Genomic DNA, 20332 nt, shown 5'->3' with positions numbered 1-20332 from the left:
TCCTGTGTTGTTTAGTATATTCCCCATAGAATCCTTTACTATTGCAACTCGAGGCTTGAATTTTTTCTTCAGTTCTTTCAGCCCGAGGAATGCCGACCGCGATCTCCCCTTTTGGTTTTCTATCTCCAGCTTTTTGCCCATGTCATTATAATACTTTGTCTTCTCAAACTGCCCTTTGAAATCTTCTGTTCAGTTCTTTTACTTCATCATTTCTTTGTTTTGCTTTAGCTGCTGGATGTTAGAAAGCAAGTTCAGAGCCTCCTCTGACATCCATCTTGGTCTTTCTTTCTTTCTTGTCTTTTCAATGACCTCTTGCTTTCTTCATGTATGATTTCCTTGATGTCATTCCACAACTTGTCTGGTCTTTTGGTCTTTTGTCATTAGTGTTCAATGTGTCAAATCTATTCTTGACATAGTCTCTAAATTCTGGTGGGATATACTCAAGGTCATATTTTGGCCCTTGTGGAGTTGCTCTGATTTTCTTCAGTTTCAACTTGAATTTGCATATGAGCAATTGATGGTCTGTTCCACAGTCAGGCCCTGGCCTTAACAACTTGTGTTATGTGGATGACACAACCTTGCTTGCTGAAAGTGAAGAGGACTTGAAGCACTTACTGATGAAGATCAAAGACTACAGCCTTCAGTATGGATTATAGCATAAAGAAAACGAAAACCCTCAGAACCAGACCAATAAGGAACATAATGATAAATGGAGAAAAGATGGAAGTTGTCAAGGATTTCAGTTCACTTGGATCCGCAGTCAACACCCATGGACGTATCAGTCAAGAATTCAAAAGATGCACTGCATTGGGCAAATCTGCTGCAAAGGACCTCTTTAAAGTGTTGAAAAGCAAAGGTGTCACCTTGAAGACTAAGGTGTGCCTGACCCAAGCCATGGTATTTTCAATAGCATCATATGCATGTGAAAACTGGACAATGAATAAGGAAGACCGAAGGAAAATTGACACCTTTGAATTGTGGTGTTGGCGAAGAATATTGAATATACCATGGACTGGCAAAAAAACAAACAAATCTGTCTGGGAAGAAGTACAACCAGATTGCTCCTTAGAAGCAAGGATGGTGAGACTGTGTCTTACGTGCTGTGAACGTGTTGTCAGGAGGGATCAGTCCCTGGAGAAGGACATCATGCTTGGTAAAGTACAGGGTCAGTGGAAAAGAGGAAGACCTTCAATGAGATGGATTGACACAGTGGCTGCAACAATGAGCTCAAGCATAACAACGATTTTAAGGATGGTGCAGGACCAGGCAGTGTTTCATTCTGCAGTGAATAGGGTTGCTATGAGTCAGAACCGACTGGATAGCACCTAAGAACAACAATATATATATATATATATTGTACATGTACCATTTAGTGACATTGATTGCATTCTTAGAGTTGTATAATCATTCTCATGCTCTTTTTTGGAGTTGCTCCTCCCCCATTAACATAAATTCACTGCCCCCTAAGGTTCCTGTCTGGAAACCCTTGTGGCATAGTGGTTAAGTGCTACAGCTGCTAATCAAAAGGTCGGCAGTTCTAATCCACCAGGCACTACTTGGAAACTCTATGGGGCAGTTCTACTCCATCCTATAGTGTCACTATGACTTGAAATTGACTTGATGGCAACCAATTTGGTTGTTTTGGTAAGGTTCTTATCTAATCTTTCAAATTGCTGTTGTCAATTTCATTCCATATAGATAGTTCTTCAAAGAACATAATGCTAAAGGCAGACCTTTTTTTACTAGTTAAGCTAAATTGTTTAGCTTTAAGACTTCAGGAGATTTATATCTTTATATATGTGTTTTAATAAGATGGACATACCTCACTCCAGATTTTCTGAATCTCTGGATATGTGGAGTGCAGGAATCTGCAAGACAGGAAGGAAAGAATAGACCAAATGGAAGTCAGAATAGACTCTGGAAGTTGCTCTTGAACATCAAGTAGGTAAAGTGAAAGGAAGGAATGTTGACGTAAAAGAGCTGAACGGAAGATTTCAAAGGTGGCTGGAGAAGACAGAGTAAAGTATTATAATGAAATGTGCAAAAATGTAGAGTTAGAAAACCAAAAGGGAAGAACATGCTCGGCATTCCTCAAGCTAAAAAAACTGAAGAGAAAATGCAAGCCATGAGTTGCAACACTGAAGGATTCTATGGGGAAAATATCAAATGATGCAGGAAGCATCAAAAGAAGATGGGAGGAATACACAGAGTCACTTACCAAAACGAACTGGTTGATGTTCAGCCATTTCTAGAGGTAGCATATGATCAAGAACCAATGGTAATGAAGGAAGAAGTCCAAGCCGCACTGAAGACATTGGTGAAAAACAAGGCTCCAGGAATTGATGGAATACCAACTGAGATGTTTCAACAAATGTATGCACCCTGGAAGCACTCACTCATCTGTGCCGACCAACTAGAACAGATCCATATTTGTGCCCATTCCAAAGAAAGGTGAGCCAACAGAATGCAGAAATTATTGAACAACATCATTAATATCACACATAAGTAAATTTAGCTGAAGATCATTCAAAAGCGGTTGCAACAATATATCGATAAGAAACTGCCAGAAATTCAAGCCAGATTCAGAAGAGGACATGGAACAAGGGATATCATTGCTGATGTCAGATGGATCTTGGCTGAAAGCAGAGAATACCAGAAAAATGTTTACCTGTGTTTTATTGACTATGCAAAGGCATTCAACTGTGTGGATCATAAGAAATTATTGGTAACATTGTAAAGAGCAGGAATTCCAGAACACTGAATTGTGCTCATGTGGAACCTGTACGTAGACCAAGAGGCAGTTGTTTGGACAGAATAAGGGAATACTGGATGGTTTAAAGTGAGGAAAGACATGCATCCGGATTGTATTCTTTCACCATACTTGTTCAATCTGTATGCTCAATAAATAATCCAAGAACCTGGGCTATATGAATAAAAAGATGGCATCAGGATTGGAGGAAGACTCATTAACAACCTTGCTTATGCAGATGACACAACTTTGCTTGCTGAGAGTGAAGAGGAGTTGAAGAACTTACTGATGAAGATGAAAGACTACAGCCTTCAGTGTGGATTACACCTCAACATAAAGAAAACAAAAATCCTCACAAGTAGACCAATAAGCAACATCACGATAAATGGAGAAAAGATTGAAGTTGTCAAGAATTTCATTATACTTGGATCCACAACCAATGCCCATGGAAGCAGCAGTCAAGAAATCAAAAGACGCTTTCCATTGGGCAAATCTACCACAGAAGACCTCTTTAAAGTGTTTAAAAAGCAAAAATGTCACTTTAAAGACTAAGATGCACCTGAGCCAAGCCGTAGTGTTTTCAATCACCTCATATGCATGCAAAAGTTGGACAATGAATAAAGACCAAACAAGAACTGATGCCTTTGAATTATAGTGTTGGTGAAGAATATTGAATATACCGTGAACTGCCAGAAGAACAAATCTGTTTTGGAAGAAGTACAGCCAGAATGCTCCTTAGAAGCAAGGATGGCAAGGCTTCATCTCACATATTTTGGACAGGAGGGACCAGTCCCTGGAGAAGGATATCACGCTTGGTACAGTACAGGGTCAGCGGAAAAGAGGAAGACCCTCAACAAGATGGATTGACACAGTGGCTGCAACAATGTGCTCAGGCATAACAATTGTAAGGATGGCGCAGAACCAGGCAGTGTGTCATATTGTTTTACATAGGGTCATTATGAGTTGGAACTGATTCGATGGTACCTAATAACAACAACAATGTTTGAGATGACTTTCCTTTTCTGTCATTTTTAATTTTTTTCAGAAGCCCCACGTTGTCTTTTCCACCTTACTCAGTCACTGTCTTTGCCATTATGTAGAATGTTAGGGTGATTCTAATTGTGGGAATCACACTTCCTACATTGCAAAATGCTATTGGCATTCATTTCCTTCTCTCTACCATTTTATCACCAGGGACATATCCATTCATAGACCACACACACACTTGATTCCTGGCCAGTTATTTTCTGGAATAATATTCTATAACTGTTTGTATAGTGAGTGGTGTTGATGGAGGCATTAAGAATCAGAACTCTGGCTGTCCTGAAAAATAGCACCTGGGCAGAAGAGGACTAGCTACACAATTATCTGAGTCTGAGGTTGTGAGGGGGTTGGAGGGCAGTTTTGTGGCTACATGAAAGGAGGTATGGAGAGGGAATCAGGATTGCAATTTGGAACATGCTGCTAGGTCCTTACAACAAATGTTAAGTGGATCATCTCTTGCTGTTTTATAGATGCAGATTTTTTGAAAATCCCTACTAAATTCTGACCATGGGTTATTGATCAGTTTTACTTTCCCTGGGGATGTCAGTGTTCATGTCTTTCTGTGTCTACTTATGTATTTCAGTGTAAAATTGAGACATGCTACATTAGGGACTCCTACCTAGATATGGTTTTAAAACCATAAGCTGAAACCTAACATAAAAAAAAAAAATTGTCATACAGAGAAAGGAAATGAGACTTATTAAGCAAATGGATTATCATTTAAGTATGAAAATGACCACTGGCACCAATAATAAACTTAAAATTAATAAAATATTTAGGATCTTTTAATTATTTACAGGTAAAATATAAATGAAGTGAACCATGTTTTTACCTTGTCTTCATGACTTATCAATTAGCTCCATTTCCTTTGTTAGTAATATAGAAATGAGAAAAAACTCAAAAAAGCTAAGGAAATAATAGCTTAGTTGAAATCTATCAAAAGGAAAAATTCCTACTTTTTTTTTGTATTTGTAGATAATTGATAGAAATCAATTTTATCCCTAGAAAAGAATCTTAAGTACAGGTTATATTTAGGTAATGAGAAAATGTACAGGAGGCTATAAGAAATGAAATACATGAAGATTTGAGTCTTTAAATAAAAAACTACAAACAATGATTTTGCAATTAAAGTTATAAACTTTTGAGAAACTTCATGAAACTGATTATTTTTGAATGGTTCATATGAGATATATATTGTGAGAGAGAAATAATTTTTTTATTTTATTGACAAAGCTTTAATAAAAATTTTTACTGACATAAACAAGGCTTTTCTTTTTAATATAGAAGATTGGATCTTTTAAGACACAGCAGTGACTTTTTCCCCATGGGAAACTATAAACCTGCCAATTTGGAGACCAAGTCCACTGTTGAACAGGTCTTCTATCAGTCTGATTGATCATCCATTCCATTCTCAGAGAGAGACTAGGCAAAAAAGCTGGATACTACTTTTACTTTCTTCATCTATCCAACTATCCATCCATTCCATCCATCTATGATTCTAAATAGGGTTCCAAATTTTATTAAACTGCCATTTCTATTATCATTGAGCTTATCTAGGAAGGGAAGTAAGAGGTATGGCTATGTAATGAAAAGACACAAAGCCAAGATTAGACCCCATGCCTCACCACTTGCACCACAAGCTACCACCCAACTCCAAGCTCCCTCTATCCATTACCTGTTTTACTGCAGTAGCCTCCTCTGTGCCCTCCCTGCATCTACCTATGGATCCCTAAAGTCTATTTTCCTGACAGCAACCAAATTGCTAATTTATAAATATAAAGATTATTCATAAATATAAATTAGACCTAAATCCTCCAAAGTTATACCATAACACTTCAGGGGAAGAAGCCCTTATCATAGGTTACAAGACTCTCCCTGACCTGGCCCTGGCTCCTCTCTGCACTCACCTCACCACTCTCTCCCTCACTAATTCTGCTTCAGCCACGCTGGCCTCCTGGCATCTCTTTGAGTTGTCAAGTAGCTTCAGGGCCACCTCACTTGCCCTGAAATGCTCTCCCAAGAGATGACTGCATGATTTGCTCTGACTTCATTCAATTCTGCTCTCATGTCAAATCATTAGAGACCTTCTCTGAGTACCCTATTGAAAAAGACATCCCAGCTCATCTACTCTCTTATCCTGCTGTATTTCCTTTCCTGTGAACATTTACCACTACCTTACATTATATTGAATTGCTTCCATTGTCTGTCTCTCCTCTCTGTAATATAACCTCATGATAGCAGGGACACTTGTCCATTTTCTTCCTTTCTGTATTTTCAGTGTATAGAATAGTACCTCGTTCATAGTAGATAATCAATAAATATGTTCCATAAATACATGAAATCCACATTTCAGTCCCTAGTTCTAAGTTTCATGGAAACACTCCATACTACATCTATTGCTAGGATTCTGGATGAAAATACAAAGTAAGTGAAGCTTATCTTTTGTTTTTGTTTCTTTTTTTACATCCTAGTCCATGACTTGCCAGTTAATGCCACTAGTTTCTTTGGATGTCTGGTTTTGATTGTTATGTTCCAGCCTGTTGGTCACTTCTCTCCTTTTGAACACTGATAAACTTCCTGTCCCAACTGTTCCTTGTAACTATCCACCTCTAGTTGCCTACCATCAGGTTATGTGGACGTGCCTTCATAGTGATTTTTGATTTTCCAAAACCTATGGCCCAGGCTAATTATGCAGCATTTTTCCAAGTCATACTGTTGAATGATTTCTTAACCTAAACACACCAGTATAGGTTTGTGGGATTGTGCATCTATACCAGATTTCTCAGTAGATACGTCAGAGAGTCTATCTCTAAGGTATGTCTGACCCCACCTCATTCCTGGTTTAATGAACTCAGGAGCCTGAGTTAGTTCTGGGCTTCTGCTGAGGGATTGGTTGTAGTTACGAGTGGGAATGCACACTACTAATCTGGCCTTAAAGCTGCTTCCGGTTCTGGCATCCGTGTCAGTGGCCATACAGTAAGGCAGTATTTTTAATTTTGCTTGGCTTCTAGTATTTTGCCAAAGTTCTGTTATCAGAAATGTATCCTGAAAGAAACTCCTTTCTTGCCCTAGAAAAATTAATTATGTTTGTTCTTTTATAGTCATTGATTGTTAAGAATGTTAACTACAGTGATTTATTACTGTGGCTAATCTTGTTTGCCTATTTTCCTTTCTGGAAACTTCATATTGGTCCAAATTACTTTTCTTAACATGTTATATATGCTAATTTATTTTATTTTATTTTATTACTCTAAGATTTATATCTTGTTAATACCATATTTTACTTTTAGCAGCCAGGATTTTAGGTGATTTCTCATCTTCAAAGATGTGCTGATATTACAAGATGTTTATAAGGCTTCGCTAAAATGGAAAGTGGTAACTCTAATTTATCCTTATTTATTGATTTTTTTTTTTTTTTTTACTGCTAATTACATGGCTTAACATTCTCAGTGTATAAAAAGAACCCATGATACCTACCTATAGATTGTTAATGTAAATGTATAGCTACCTTGGAAAGATGTTTAGGGCATATATGTATATGAAATAGCCTGGTACATATTTATTTTAGAACCAAAGTTCCTGGGTGGTAAGGTGAGCACACAATATCTAGCAAAACCTCTTATTCACTCGACCCTGATACTGCTTTTTTTTTTTTTTTTTTAATCCCTCCTAGACGTTCTATACTGCCATCTCTTATAGGTAGAGCAGGCTGTCAAATACTCAGGATTCTTAAGATGATGATATTGTTGTTAGGTTCCATTGAGTTGGTTCCAACTCGTAGCCACCCCAAGTACAACAGAACAAAACACTGCCCAGGCCTGCACCATCCTCATGATTGTTGTTATGCTTGAGCCCACTGTTGCAGCCACTGTGTCAATCTATTTTGTTGAGGGTCTTCCTCTTCTTTGCCAACCATGATGTCCTTCTCTAGGAACTGGTCCCTCCTAATAACATGTCCAAAATACATGAGACCAAGTCTCACTATCCTCACTTCTAAGGAGCATTCCGGCTGTACTTCTTCTACGATGGATTTGTTCATCCTTCTGGCAGTCCATGGTATATTCAATACTCTTCACCAACACCCTAATTCAAATACATCAATTCTTCTTCAGTCTTCCTTATTCATTGTCCAGCTTTCACATGCATATGATGTGATTGAAAATACCATGGTTTGGATCAGGCCCACCTTAGTCTGCAAGATGACATCTTTGCTTTTTAATATTTTAAAGAGGTCTTTTGCAGCAGATTTGTCCAATGCAATATGTTGTTTGCTTTCTTGACTACTGGTCAAGTAAAATGAAATCCTTGACAACGTCAATCTTTTCTTTGTTTATAACGATATTGCTTATTGGTTCAGTTGTGAAGATTTTTGTTTTCTCTTGTTGAGATGGAATCCATGCTGAAGGCTGTAGTCTTTAATATTCATCAGTAAGTGCCATCTGCATATTGCAGGTTGTTAATGAGTCTTCCTTCAATCGTGATGCTGTGTTGTTCTTCATATAGGCCAGCTTTTTAGATTATTTGCTTAGCATACAGATTGAATAAGTATAGTGAAAGGGTACAACTCTGACACAAACCTTTCTTGATTTTAAACCACACAGTATCCCCTTGTTCTGTTCAAACAGCTACCTCTTTCTTAGTACTATACTTAAGATAACCAAAAAACCAAACCAAATACGTTGCTGTCTAGTCAATGTCGAGTCGATTTCAACTCATGGAGACCCTAGAGGACAGAGTATAACTGCTCCATAGGGTTCCCAAGGAGCAGCTGGTGGATTCAAACTGCTAACCATTTGGTTAGCAGCAGAACTAGTCCTTACTGAATTGTGTGCTACCAACTGTAGGATAAAGCAGTATGTTTATGCAATAAAATGATTTCACAAATTAAGGACTGGATACTGACACTGCAATGATTGCAGCATATTTTCAATAAGCATGAAATTGGGTACCTAATACATAATTAGATATTTTAAGTAAACTAATACATGAGTGTACATTTCTCATTAGGCATAAAAACCTCATGCATAAATGCTGACTTTCAGAAGAAAATATACTCTTTCCAATTAAATGCTGGTTTAAACACCATTTAAGGAAAATAGTCATATTCTTCTAAATTGCCAAGCTTTTTCCTTGTATAATTTTAATGAAGAATTTTTATTCTGCTGGTAAAATATTCATATTTTGCATTGAAGTTCAAACACTAAATTTTGAACAAAATTATACCGTAGTTTAGAGAAATAATTAAATGTTTTATTTTGTAAATGTAATGAGCTATTAGAATCTTTGTTGCCAGAATTAAAAATGTAGGACGATTGATGGCTAAATAAATTCTAGAAGAATCATTCACATCATGTAAGATAAATGCAATTTTGTCAACCTAGTTTTACCACTAGGAAGAAGGTAATTGGAGTAGAAATGTAATTTGGAGTATATTTTTGAATTTGACAATTGGTAGGTGGTAGGTAGGATATAATTTAATTCGTTTGAAATATCTCTGGTATAATATATAATTACACATTATAGGAGTGCTATATAGAGACATTTTGGGAACCCTGGTGGTGTAGTGGTTAAGAGCGATGGCTGCTAACCAAATGGTCAGCAGTTTGAATCCACCAGGTGCTCCTTTGAAACCCTATGTGGTAGTTCTACCCTGTCCTGTAGGATCGTTATGAATAGGAATCTATTCAACGGCAGTGGGTTTTATTATACATATGTATATATAACCAAAAAACCAAACCCAGTGCCGTCGACTCGATTCCGACTCATAGCGACCCTATAGGACAGAGTAGAACTGCCTTGTAGAGTTTCCAAGGAGCGCCTGGCGGATTTTGAACTGCCGACCTTTGGGTTAGCAGCTGTAGCACTTAGCCACTATGCCACCAGGGTTTCCGTGTGTGTGTGTGTGTGTGTGTGTGTGTGTGTGTGTGTGTGTGTGTGTGTATAAAGGAACCTTGATGGTACAGTTGTTAAATGCTTAGCTGCTAACTGAAACACCAGTGGTTCAAACCCACCAGCTGCTCTGTGGGAAAAAGACATGCCAGTCTGCTTCTTTATAGATTTACAGCCTTGGAAATATTATGGGGAAGTTCTACTCTGTCCTACGGGGTTGCTATGAGTCAGAATCGACTTGATGGAGATGGGCTGGGTTTGGTTTTGGTTATATAGAGACATGAGAAAAGCAGGCATATGAATGTTGGAACAACAGGTCACTTAGAATTACTTAGGTGGTAACAATAACTACCTCAAATATAGTTGAAAGCACATAGGTATGAAACAAGGATGACAAGGTAAAAAGTGGTATTAGTCCATCCACAAAGCCTATGCGTTTTACTTACACGATTATTCAGAGCCTATGTTTTTATCTTACCACAAATTCACTGAGTTTAATTAATTGGTTTCCTATGTGATGGTGTATCAATTCACAAATCAGAAGCAGAGTGGGATCTTCTAGTGGTACTTGCACTGATATACCTCCACAAGGCAGGGGACAGCCTGAATACATGTGTATGCATATACACATATATGACGTACTTATGAAACAAAGAAGCAGAGTCAGGAAATTAGAAAGGAGAGTAGTTTGGAGGTTAATTAATAAGTTGGTGTAAATCTTTCAAAACCTTGTTGTGATACAACAGAATATTGTGTAGCTGAACTCAGTAACCATTTACTACAAGTTAGTTCTCACTTGTATGTGTCAAAGTAGGTATTTGTGATTGGGCAGATCTCATCTAAGGGTGGCTAAAGGGCCCAACCTCCCACCACACGGTGGCTGTACCATCCCGTTTATGCTTGGAATCCTCAGTTGGATTTTCTTCATCTGGTCAGCAGATGAGGGAAGAGAGAGCATAGAGGATTTCACAGGAGGTGTTTTAGGGAACAGAGTGGAAATAGCATACACTACTCTGCTCAAAACTCCATCACGTTGCCCTAAGTTCAATGAAAGCTGGTAAGTGTAATCTGGTCACATGCCTGGGAAGAAAAGGACATGGTTTGATGGCCAACTAGTTAAATCTGCCACAAATACTGAGATTCATGATGATTACCATAACTCACTACAAAAAAAAAAATCTAAATTATGTTTGTTATTCTCTAAAAAAAAAGGACAAGTATTTTTTTTTTATTCTTTACTTAAGGACAAGTATCACAAGCGGGTCTCATTATTCTGGTACATAGCATTTTCATTTTAACTTTCCTAAAGACCTACATCACCAACTAAACTCAAAAACTCAAATCCTTTTGCTGTATCAGCTGAAGTGCATTTTGCATGGAAAGATGTCAATTACTCTTTCGTTGAGTTTGAAGAAAGTGAAAACTGTTGATACTGTTCCCATCTATAAATCCATCTATAAATCCATCTATAAATCCATCTATAGGGATCCGTAAATATCAGTTGATAGCGCATGAGAGATATGCTGCTTAAGGGATAAAAGTTAATTCCTATTGATTGGCAAGCAATTCTGTAAGCAGGGAACTATTGGTAATTCTTATGTTTTTTTTCCAGTAAAAACCAAAACCCACTGCTGTCGAGTCGATTCCGACTCATAGCAACCCTATAGGACAGAGTAGGACTGCCCCACAGAGTTTCCAAGGAGCACCTAGTGGATTCGAACTGTTGACCTCTTGGTTAGCAGCCGTAGCACTTAACCACGACGTCACCAGGGTTTCCTTTTCCAGTAAAGGAGTTGCTAAAAGCCCTGATAATTTGAGTTATTACATTAGGTACATTCTTAGGAACTAGAGAAGGTGGTCTTTAGACTAGGGCAAAAACAGGTTTCATCATTTAGAAAAAGAATTATCTTTCCTTCCTCCTCTCCCATACCCATCCTCAATGGGGAGATTTGGGGAGCTGGGGGTGGGGGGGAGCGGGTAGTGAATTGGACACCTAGAAGAAGAGTTTCTTTCCTAGAACTGTGAGAATAGCAGGAATGAAGGGAATACAGCCACAGAGGGAGCTTGCAGAGTCCAGGGAAACGTGTTTGGTGATGTCTGTAAGTTCTGAGCAGATCGCTCAAACAGGAGAAAGGAAAGACTTCTGAGGTTATTGAGAATTGGAGTACAAATGGTTAAGCAAATAGACTGAAGGTCCTGGCTGAGAAACTGACTGGAACATGTCCCATAGGTGGTTTTTACCTGCAAAGTGCAAAGACTGCTGCCTTGTGAGGGGTGGGCAGAAGTTGGTGTACCCTTTTCTTTTACTGCACAGCATAAATTCAAGGTTTTAAGATGGCTTTTCTCCCAAGCTCACTACCAAAACATTTAAAAACGTGAATAAATGTATTGCCATTGAGTGGATTCTGACTCACAGGAATCCGATAGAACAGAGTGGAACTGCCCCATAGGGCTTCCAAGGAGTGGCTGGTGGATTTGAACTGCTGACCTTTTGGTTAGTAGCCAAGGTCTTAACCACTGTACCAAAAACATGAGTAGAGAGAAGTAAAAAAGCCCAAGGCCTTAATCTGGAATATACTTATCTAATTTCACAGAAGAGACGTATGTATCTTAGATAGCTTTCTTTATAAGTAAGAAAAATAAGTCCTGTTTTATGCTATATGTTTCTTCTGGTGCAAATTCCACCCTGTGCACTAAAAACCAGTATCAGAAAATCATTTTTCTATTTAATTGCTGACCTAAAGCACAAAGATGAGCTAAATTCATCTTGTTCAAGAAACCATGTCATTCAGTACATGTCAAGTCATGGCAGTTGCCATATTGCACTGAAATTCACTTCCATGTCATCCTTCCCTAGGCTCTTCGCAGTTCAGTTAAGGTTTGTGGGTCCTTCATCTTTATATCCCCAGTGCTGCACACATTACCTGGTATAAGATACATACTCAATAAACACCTTTATTATTAGATGGATCTAGATTAACCTTCCCTTCAAGGTTTTGTTAATATGCAAATACTCTTAAACAAGGTAACACAGGCTCTCCCCTAACATTTGCAAAGGCAAGAGCACATGTGTATGCATCTGTGTGTGTGTGCGTGTGTTTCCTGTCTCTCCTTCTTTTCTCTTTTTCTTTCTTTCACTTGGTTCTACAAATTGTCTTAAATTAATCATTGTATCATTTGAAAATTTTGGTTTGTGGTTGATGGTGCTGCCTTCTGTTATTTTACCATTAGAATTTAAGTTCCTCTCCAGTCAGGTTTTGGAAAGCAGGGATGCCCTCACTTTATTTATAACAGCCTAATTGTTTCAGTTAGTATTTTCAGAATTTAGCCTGAAATTTAAAGTACAAGATTTTATTTTTTTAAGTCAAAGCCTTTAACTTAAAGGAGACTATAGACCTCAGCCAGAACTTCTCAGATGACACCTTCAACCTGAATATAGCCAGGGATATTTTGGGCTTGGTGGCTTTTCCACTTGCACCCAAAATTGCCTGAAGCATTACTATTGGAAGAAGAAAGCAGACAAATATGTTCTGTACCATTATTATTTATCTTGATCCCCGGTACAATATATCCAAATCACAGTACGTAGTTTTAAACTGTATGTTTTGAGCAAAGAGAAAAAAAAAAGCCGTATGATAGGAAATGCTGCCAAAGAAATGTCAGAAAAAAAAGCTACAGGGTGCAAAATAACTTTAAAAAAAAAAAAAAAAAAAAACCCAGTGCCATCAAGTCGATTCCAACTCATAGCAACCCTATAGGACATGGTAGAACTGCCCCACAAGGTTTCCAAGAAGTGCCTGGCAGATTTGAACTGCCCACCCTTTGGTTAGCAGCCCTAGCACTTAACCACTAAGCCACCAGGGTTTCCAAAAATAACTTTAGCTGAATTTAAAAGTTGAAGAAGAAATCATATGGCTTAAAAGTGAGATCTGTTTCCTCCTCTTTTCAAGTCTTAATTCTTTAGGTGTTAAATACATAGGCTAGAAATGTGACCTACTCAGCCACATATCCAGGGTTAATCTATGATTATGGCTTCTAGTGTGATTCATATTTCATTCATGCTTAGAGTTTTTGGTGCTTTGCATCAGGCTGAAAATAGTCAAAATATGGAATCTTGCAGATAAATAGGAAATTATTATCATGTTATTACTCGTTGACTGCATCAGGATTATCACCTTACTCAGTAAGAAATATTAGACTATTCCAGTTACTTCCCATTACTACTTGACCTACGATTATTTTTTGCATTTTGTAAAATTTCAGGTCTATCGCTGACAATTCACTTTGTCTTTACCTTAAATAAACTATTTTCTTCCTTTTTGAAATACTGATAATAAAACTAGATTGGAACATGGCAGCATTGTTGGCCAATTAGACTTTATCAAGCGTTTGATTTTATCCGTTACAGAACACGAAAAGCAGCGGTTATGCAAGAGCACCGATTATATGAATTTGCATTTCAAAGTGAAATGGTTTTATAACGAGTATGTGCGAGAACTTCCTGCCTTCAAGGACGCCGTTCCCGAATACTCCTTGTAAGTGGTGATTCTCATCCCCAAGTTTGTTCTCAGTTCACAGCCCTGTAAAATTATACCTGAGTTATGCCGCCCTAAAATCTTTTCACATAGTCTTCTTTTGAATGGAAACGTTTCTGTAATAAAATTCTCCCTAACTGATTTGCATGTCTTTGAGAACCATATTTAATTGAATTGTTTTACGTTTTTCAAGTATGTCTTGCTTAGATATTCAACTCAAGAAGAAAGAAATATATAATAGGGTAAGGCCAATATGATGACATTATTTCCTATAAAAGTACTAGAACTCATACTTTGTTGAAAAAATGAGCTTGTATATTGATTTATATAATCAAAGTTCCCTTTTAATTCAAGCTGAAAAATGTCTTAGAAATTCATAACTTTAAAATAGAAATAATTAAACAGGTACCTTTTTATAAGCATGCCTATTAAACACACTTGTAATCATATAGTCATACTTGTAACATTCTGCATTTGATGTTTGTCATAATTCTATTTTATTCTATGAAGAGTGGGCTTCTATATGCCAGGTACTGTGCCAGTACCTGGCACAGAAAGGAGCTTGTACTCTAGTAGGTATTTCAGTACAAAAATCATGATAAAGCGACATATAAGGAAATCAGTGCTAGTTGAAGGAGCACAAGCAAAGTTCAGAAGGACCTCACATAAGTGAGAATACCCGTATCAAGGGAACTCCACACCACATGTACAGATGAGGCAGCATTTGATGTAGACATAGACAATTTGGTCAGGTTATGGCAAGAAAAGGGAAAGAGCTTAAGATGAACGAGAAAGATACAAACAAAATTATAGAAGTAGGCATATATGGGCTATGATCGTTGGGGTATAGATCACTCCAATGGGATATACGGTCTATTCACACAATGAGTAGAAAGTAATATAGGGTGAGTAGTTTTGAACTAGATTATTCTAAGTAAACATGTAGAGCTGGTATTGCATTCATTGGGCATTGTGGGGGGTGTAGGAGACTGAGAATGGGAGACAGGAAGAACTTTAGAGAGCAATGAGTAATGTAATGATGAGATTGGAACTGCCCTTTACAGGTAACTTTTCTCATAGAAGTATGTAGATGGAGTGGAGTACTGGGGCAAGCTTAAAGGCTGTATTAATAGTTAACGTAGAATGATCACAGTGGAGATGCAGATGTGTGGGAGAGAAATTCTGAAGATAGCGTTTACAGGATTTTTCAATGGAATAGATACAGGGATAAAAGAAAAGGGGAAGAGTTAAACACAAGGTATGTGTGCCCAAGTGATTGGTGGTATCATTAATTGGGGATAAGGAGGTAAAGAGGAGGAGCTTTTGCCAGAGAATTCTGTTTCTGGCTCTATGAAAGCAGCTTGCATGAGACTAACATGCCCACTGAAGACCAACTATAAGAGCTGAACAAAATTAAAAATGATACAGCAGTCTGAAAGCATCAGAGAGCAACCAAGTCATCCAGGAGTTGACAGGCAAACATCCCTGAGGAAAGAGAACTGCATTGATGCCAGCTCTACAGCTGCCCTTGTTTTCTCTGGTGCATCTGCTAATCTGCAACCCAGGGCAGAGGCTAAACCAGAGCAGCACCCAGAGCTTGTAGCCATCTCTCTGAGCTGGAAAAACAGATACGGGTGTTTGGGCTACCAAGGCTGCTTGGATTTGTGGAACCAAGACTCCAAAGGAAAGAAGAACTGCAAAGAGATGAGCCCAATATTCTACGTGCAGTTTCTTATTACTAATTTGCCCGTGTATGGAATACAGGCAAAAAAAAAAAAAAAAGGCAGAAAGTAGGCATTAAGTGATTAAAAACATCCACGGTTAATTATATGCAAATGATATCTTTTGTGGTAGTAACATTACTAATTATTTTCAGGTGGTTTGAACCTTTTGTCATGCAGTGGCTAGATGAAAATGAAGACGTGTCAATGGAGTTCCTTCATGGTGCACTGGGAAGAGACAAAAAAGATGGAGTGAGTTTAAATTAACATTGTCTATTCTCTTTTTTTTTATTCTCAAGATTCATTTATGCTGTTCAGTTTTAAGCTAATGGGAATTGTCAGGCTCATTGTTATTAATTAGATTTATTATTATAATTTTTTTAACTCTCCAATAGCCAAAATAAATTTAAAACATAATTTTAAAACACTGGTTAGAACCCTAGGGAATTGCTTAAATTAAAAAAAATCGGTCACCTCTTTGCCCCAAGGTACTTCTTTAAGTCTTGAATCAGTCTGAATCTGCAAGTTGCCTAGGCTTGTATGAACTTTGTTGGTGCCCTGGAACCATTCCCAGGTTTCTAGATTAAGAGCAGGTACCCTCCCAGCCCCTCTGGAGAAACTCCCAAAACCTTGAACCACAGCTGGTTTGTTCAACTATCCTAATGCCTGTGGGAAATGAGAAATAGGAGAGAACCAGGCTCTCCATTCAGCAGTGGAGAAACCAATTAGCAGAAGCCTACTCTCATGATATTAGTTCTTCTACACTTTCTAGAAAAGGCAGTGAGCAATCTTGAAGTGGGCAGGCATTTTATTACCAGGAAATTATGGTACATGATATGCTGTTTAACTGTTGATGTGAAATCACCAAGACTCTTTCCATGCCCCCTCTAATGTGCTTGTTGGGGGTTGTTGATGTGAAATCACAAAGGCTCTTCCCATGCCCCCTCTAATGTGCTTGTTGGGGGTTGTTGATGTGAAATCACAAAGGCTCTTTCCATGCCCCCTCTAATGTGCTTGTTGGGGTGATTTCATCTTCTCTCCCCTCAGTTCCAGCAGACATCGGATCACGCCCTCTTCTCTTGCTCAGTGGTCGATGTGTTTGCTCAGCTTAATCAGAGTTTTGAGATTATTAGGAAGCTGGAATGCCCAAATCCTGAAGCATTGTCTCACTTAATGAGGAGATTCGCAAAGGTAGGTTAAGAGGAATGAATCCCTTCTTTTCTGGGACTGTGGCATGTTGTCATTTCCTGCACAGAATCTGAAAAATGCTGCTGTTTGTCTTTTGTGAAACCATGACCCAAGTGTAATTTCTTATTCTAGTACTAATAGCTTCAATTGGTTACAGGGTTGTCATCTGGACTTCCTCTTTCTTTAATATGGGTTTGTCATATTAGAATCCTATTTGTTATTCACACAAATGACTCAGCCATTTGTAATTGAAGAGATTACCATAAATTGCCAAATTATTTCTGTTTCAAATGTGGTGCTTCCTAGTTGAAAGTAAGCCTTGGTATTTCATATTCAATTTGGCAAGTATTTTTTAACAGGCACTGTAGTATAATAAAAAGTACGTTGGACTTAAAGTCATGACTGAGTTCTGATTTCAAATTGGCCATTAACTTGCAGTATGAATCTGAGCAGTTTAGTTGATTTTCATGGATTTAGTTTTTTTTCTTTGACAGATGAATCTTGATCATCTAGATGACTCTTTTTCCTCTTAGAATTGAACAAGGCTTGCTGTGTGCTTACTACTCTGTTCAAGGGAAATATGAGAAATAAAAGATGCGGTTTTGGCCTTTCAAAATATTTTTTAAAATATTCCATATAATAACCAAGACCACATGACATGAACTAATTTGAAATGACATCAAGAGGGATTCAGCCTTAAGCATAGTTAGATCAACAGTAACCAAGAGAAGGGAAGGTAGCTGAAACAGAGGCTTCATGAGAACAGTGGGGCTTAAAGAGCCTAAAAAGGTGAAATAAGAGAAGTATCCTAAGCCAGGGAACTAGCAGAAACAAAGGGAGAGTGAAAGCTGAGCACGACATGTTAAGGGCGTGAGAAACAGCCCTCTTTGGCAAAAGAAAATCCATGAAGAAGTAGGTAAGGTTGGGAGAGTGAAGATGGGCCCAGGTCTTGAAGGGCTCTGATTTCCAAGATGAGAAGTTTAGACTTCATCTTTTGGGCAATTTAGAAAAACACTGACATTGGGAGATTTTTAAGCAGGGTAGTGACACGATAAACATAGTATTTTACACAGTTTGAAGTGCCACAAATTATTTCCACTCGGCTACTAACTGAAACGTTAGCAATTCAAATCTACCGAGAAGTGCCTTGGAAAAAAGGTCTGGCAGTTATTTTCAAAAAATCAACCTTTGAAAATCCTGTGGAGCACAGCTCTACTCTGACTCACATTCACATGAGGTTGCCATGAGCCGAAATCAACTTGACGGCAATAGGTTTTATGTCTAACTGACCGTAGGATAAGCCTGGCTTTGTGAATTGTGTGATGGCTGAGGTCTCAGCTGTTCATTCAACAAATGCCTAACTTGCATGCTTTACTAGCCAGTTCAAGGGATATAGTCATGAGTAGGCATAATCTCCGAGCTCAGAAAATTTACGGAGGTTAAATTTTGAGTAGGCCACACCTGTAAAGATCTAAGACAAAATGGAATGCTGTAATCTGGGCATCATAGAGGTTGAATGAGACCCAGACACATGCACACACACACACATATACACTCTCTCTCTAGATATATATATATACACATACATATATTTATGTATATATGTATATATATTAATTTATAGATTTATGTTCTATTTATATTTATTATACATTATATGTATCCAAAAACCCACTGCCATCAAGTCAGTTCTGACTCAAAGCAACCACATAGGATTCCCAAGGCTGTAAATCTTTATGGAAGCAGACTGCCATATCTTTCTCCTGTGGAGCCCCTGGCGATTTCGAACCATGCACCTTCAGGTAGCAGTTGATAACGCTATAGAGAGAGAGAGAGAGAGAGAAATGCCAAAACTTAGTTACAAAAATATTGTTATATTTAAAACATACACATTTAACATGCTACTGCTTATAACCACAGACACAAACATAATGACTGCATATAACTTCATTTGGTATTATCGTGAAAAGGTGAAGTTGAGGTCCTTTTCGGATGGTAGGCCTGGGCCTGGTCTCTTAGGAAAGTTTAAATCTGTTCTGCTGATAGATGGGTTGGGAGAGGCTTCTTGTGGGAGACGGCATCTTTATTGATAATTGTGATAGGGGAGTTTATTTATTAACAATTGTGATAGGAGAGTTTATTAATAATTGTGATAGGTGAGCTTATTTATTAATAATTGTGATGGGGAGTTTATAATTAACAATTATGATAGGAAAGTTTATTAACATTTGTGATAGGAGAGTTATTTGTTAATAATTGTGATTGGAGAGCTTATTTGTTAATAATTGTGATAGGAGAGCTTATTTGTTAATAATTGTAATAGGAGAGTTTATTAACAATTCTGATAGGAGAGTTTATTAGTAATTGTGATCAAGTTTTATTAATAATTGTGGTAGGAGAGTTTATTAAAAATTGTGATAGGAGAGTTTACTAATAATTGTGATAGGAGAGTATTAATAATTGTGATAGAGTTTATTAATAATTGTGATAGAGGAGTTTATTAATTGTGATGGGAGAGTTTATTTATTAATAATTGTGATAGGAGAGTTTATGCTGCACAAACAAGTAAACCCAGAAATCTCAATGGTTTAACCCCACAAGGTTGACTTTCTCCTGGTACTGCATCAGATATAGTTTGGGTTGCTCTGTAGGAAGCCCTCAACCACCCTGTGACTGAATGTTTCTAGCCCGAGAGCCCCCAATGAGGAGAGAGCACGGGAATCATAGAGCTAACCCGGAAATAGCTTTGAAGAAAGAATAGGCAAAGTAGCTGAATTTATTTTGTAGAAAACAAGAAGCCTATGAAGGCTTTTAATGCAGATAAACTGTCATTTAAACTGTATTAAGATATTTATCTGCCATGAAATATTTTGAACTCCTGTGTTTATATCTGTTAATTAGAGAGACTAAAGTAACTAACCACTTTTTTAAAACCATAACTAAAATGCATCCATTTGGATCAGTCCTAGAGGGGGCTGTCTTGATTCCAATGTCCCACTACGGTGAAATCTCAGTAAAATCTGAAGGATAATTATTCTAAAAATTCTGTAAGTAAGTCTTTTCCTGAGTTGCAGTGAGTTTTGGGTGACTGCCAAGAAAAGAATGAAATGGGGTCATTAGGCATAGTATTTGGAAAAGTGTGCCACATGCTGTTCTTGGAATTCTGTAGGACTCGTAGTGGAAGCAGGTTCACATGAGAACTTAAA

At 37.8% G+C, this 20332-nt stretch overlaps 1 protein-coding gene across 2 annotated transcripts in view; it reads left to right on the top strand.

Annotated features, from left to right (window-relative positions):
• Positions 1-20332, top strand: part of UNC13C (unc-13 homolog C) — a 633353-nt gene that overhangs the window by 475073 nt on the left and 137948 nt on the right. For both annotated transcript variants that reach the window (XM_064267528.1, XM_064267529.1), the window contains 3 exons: positions 14091-14217; positions 16094-16190; positions 16986-17129. In XM_064267528.1, coding sequence (XP_064123598.1) covers positions 14091-14217; positions 16094-16190; positions 16986-17129 — 368 coding nt within the window. The remainder of the gene's footprint in view (positions 1-14090; positions 14218-16093; positions 16191-16985; positions 17130-20332) is intronic.

The sequence above is a fragment of the Loxodonta africana genome, chromosome 13 (genome assembly GCF_030014295.1).
Source record: "Loxodonta africana isolate mLoxAfr1 chromosome 13, mLoxAfr1.hap2, whole genome shotgun sequence".
Classification (NCBI taxonomy): domain Eukaryota; kingdom Metazoa; phylum Chordata; class Mammalia; order Proboscidea; family Elephantidae; genus Loxodonta; species Loxodonta africana.
Note: the sequence above shows the minus strand (reverse complement) of the source record. Positions and strands in the feature narration are given on the sequence as shown.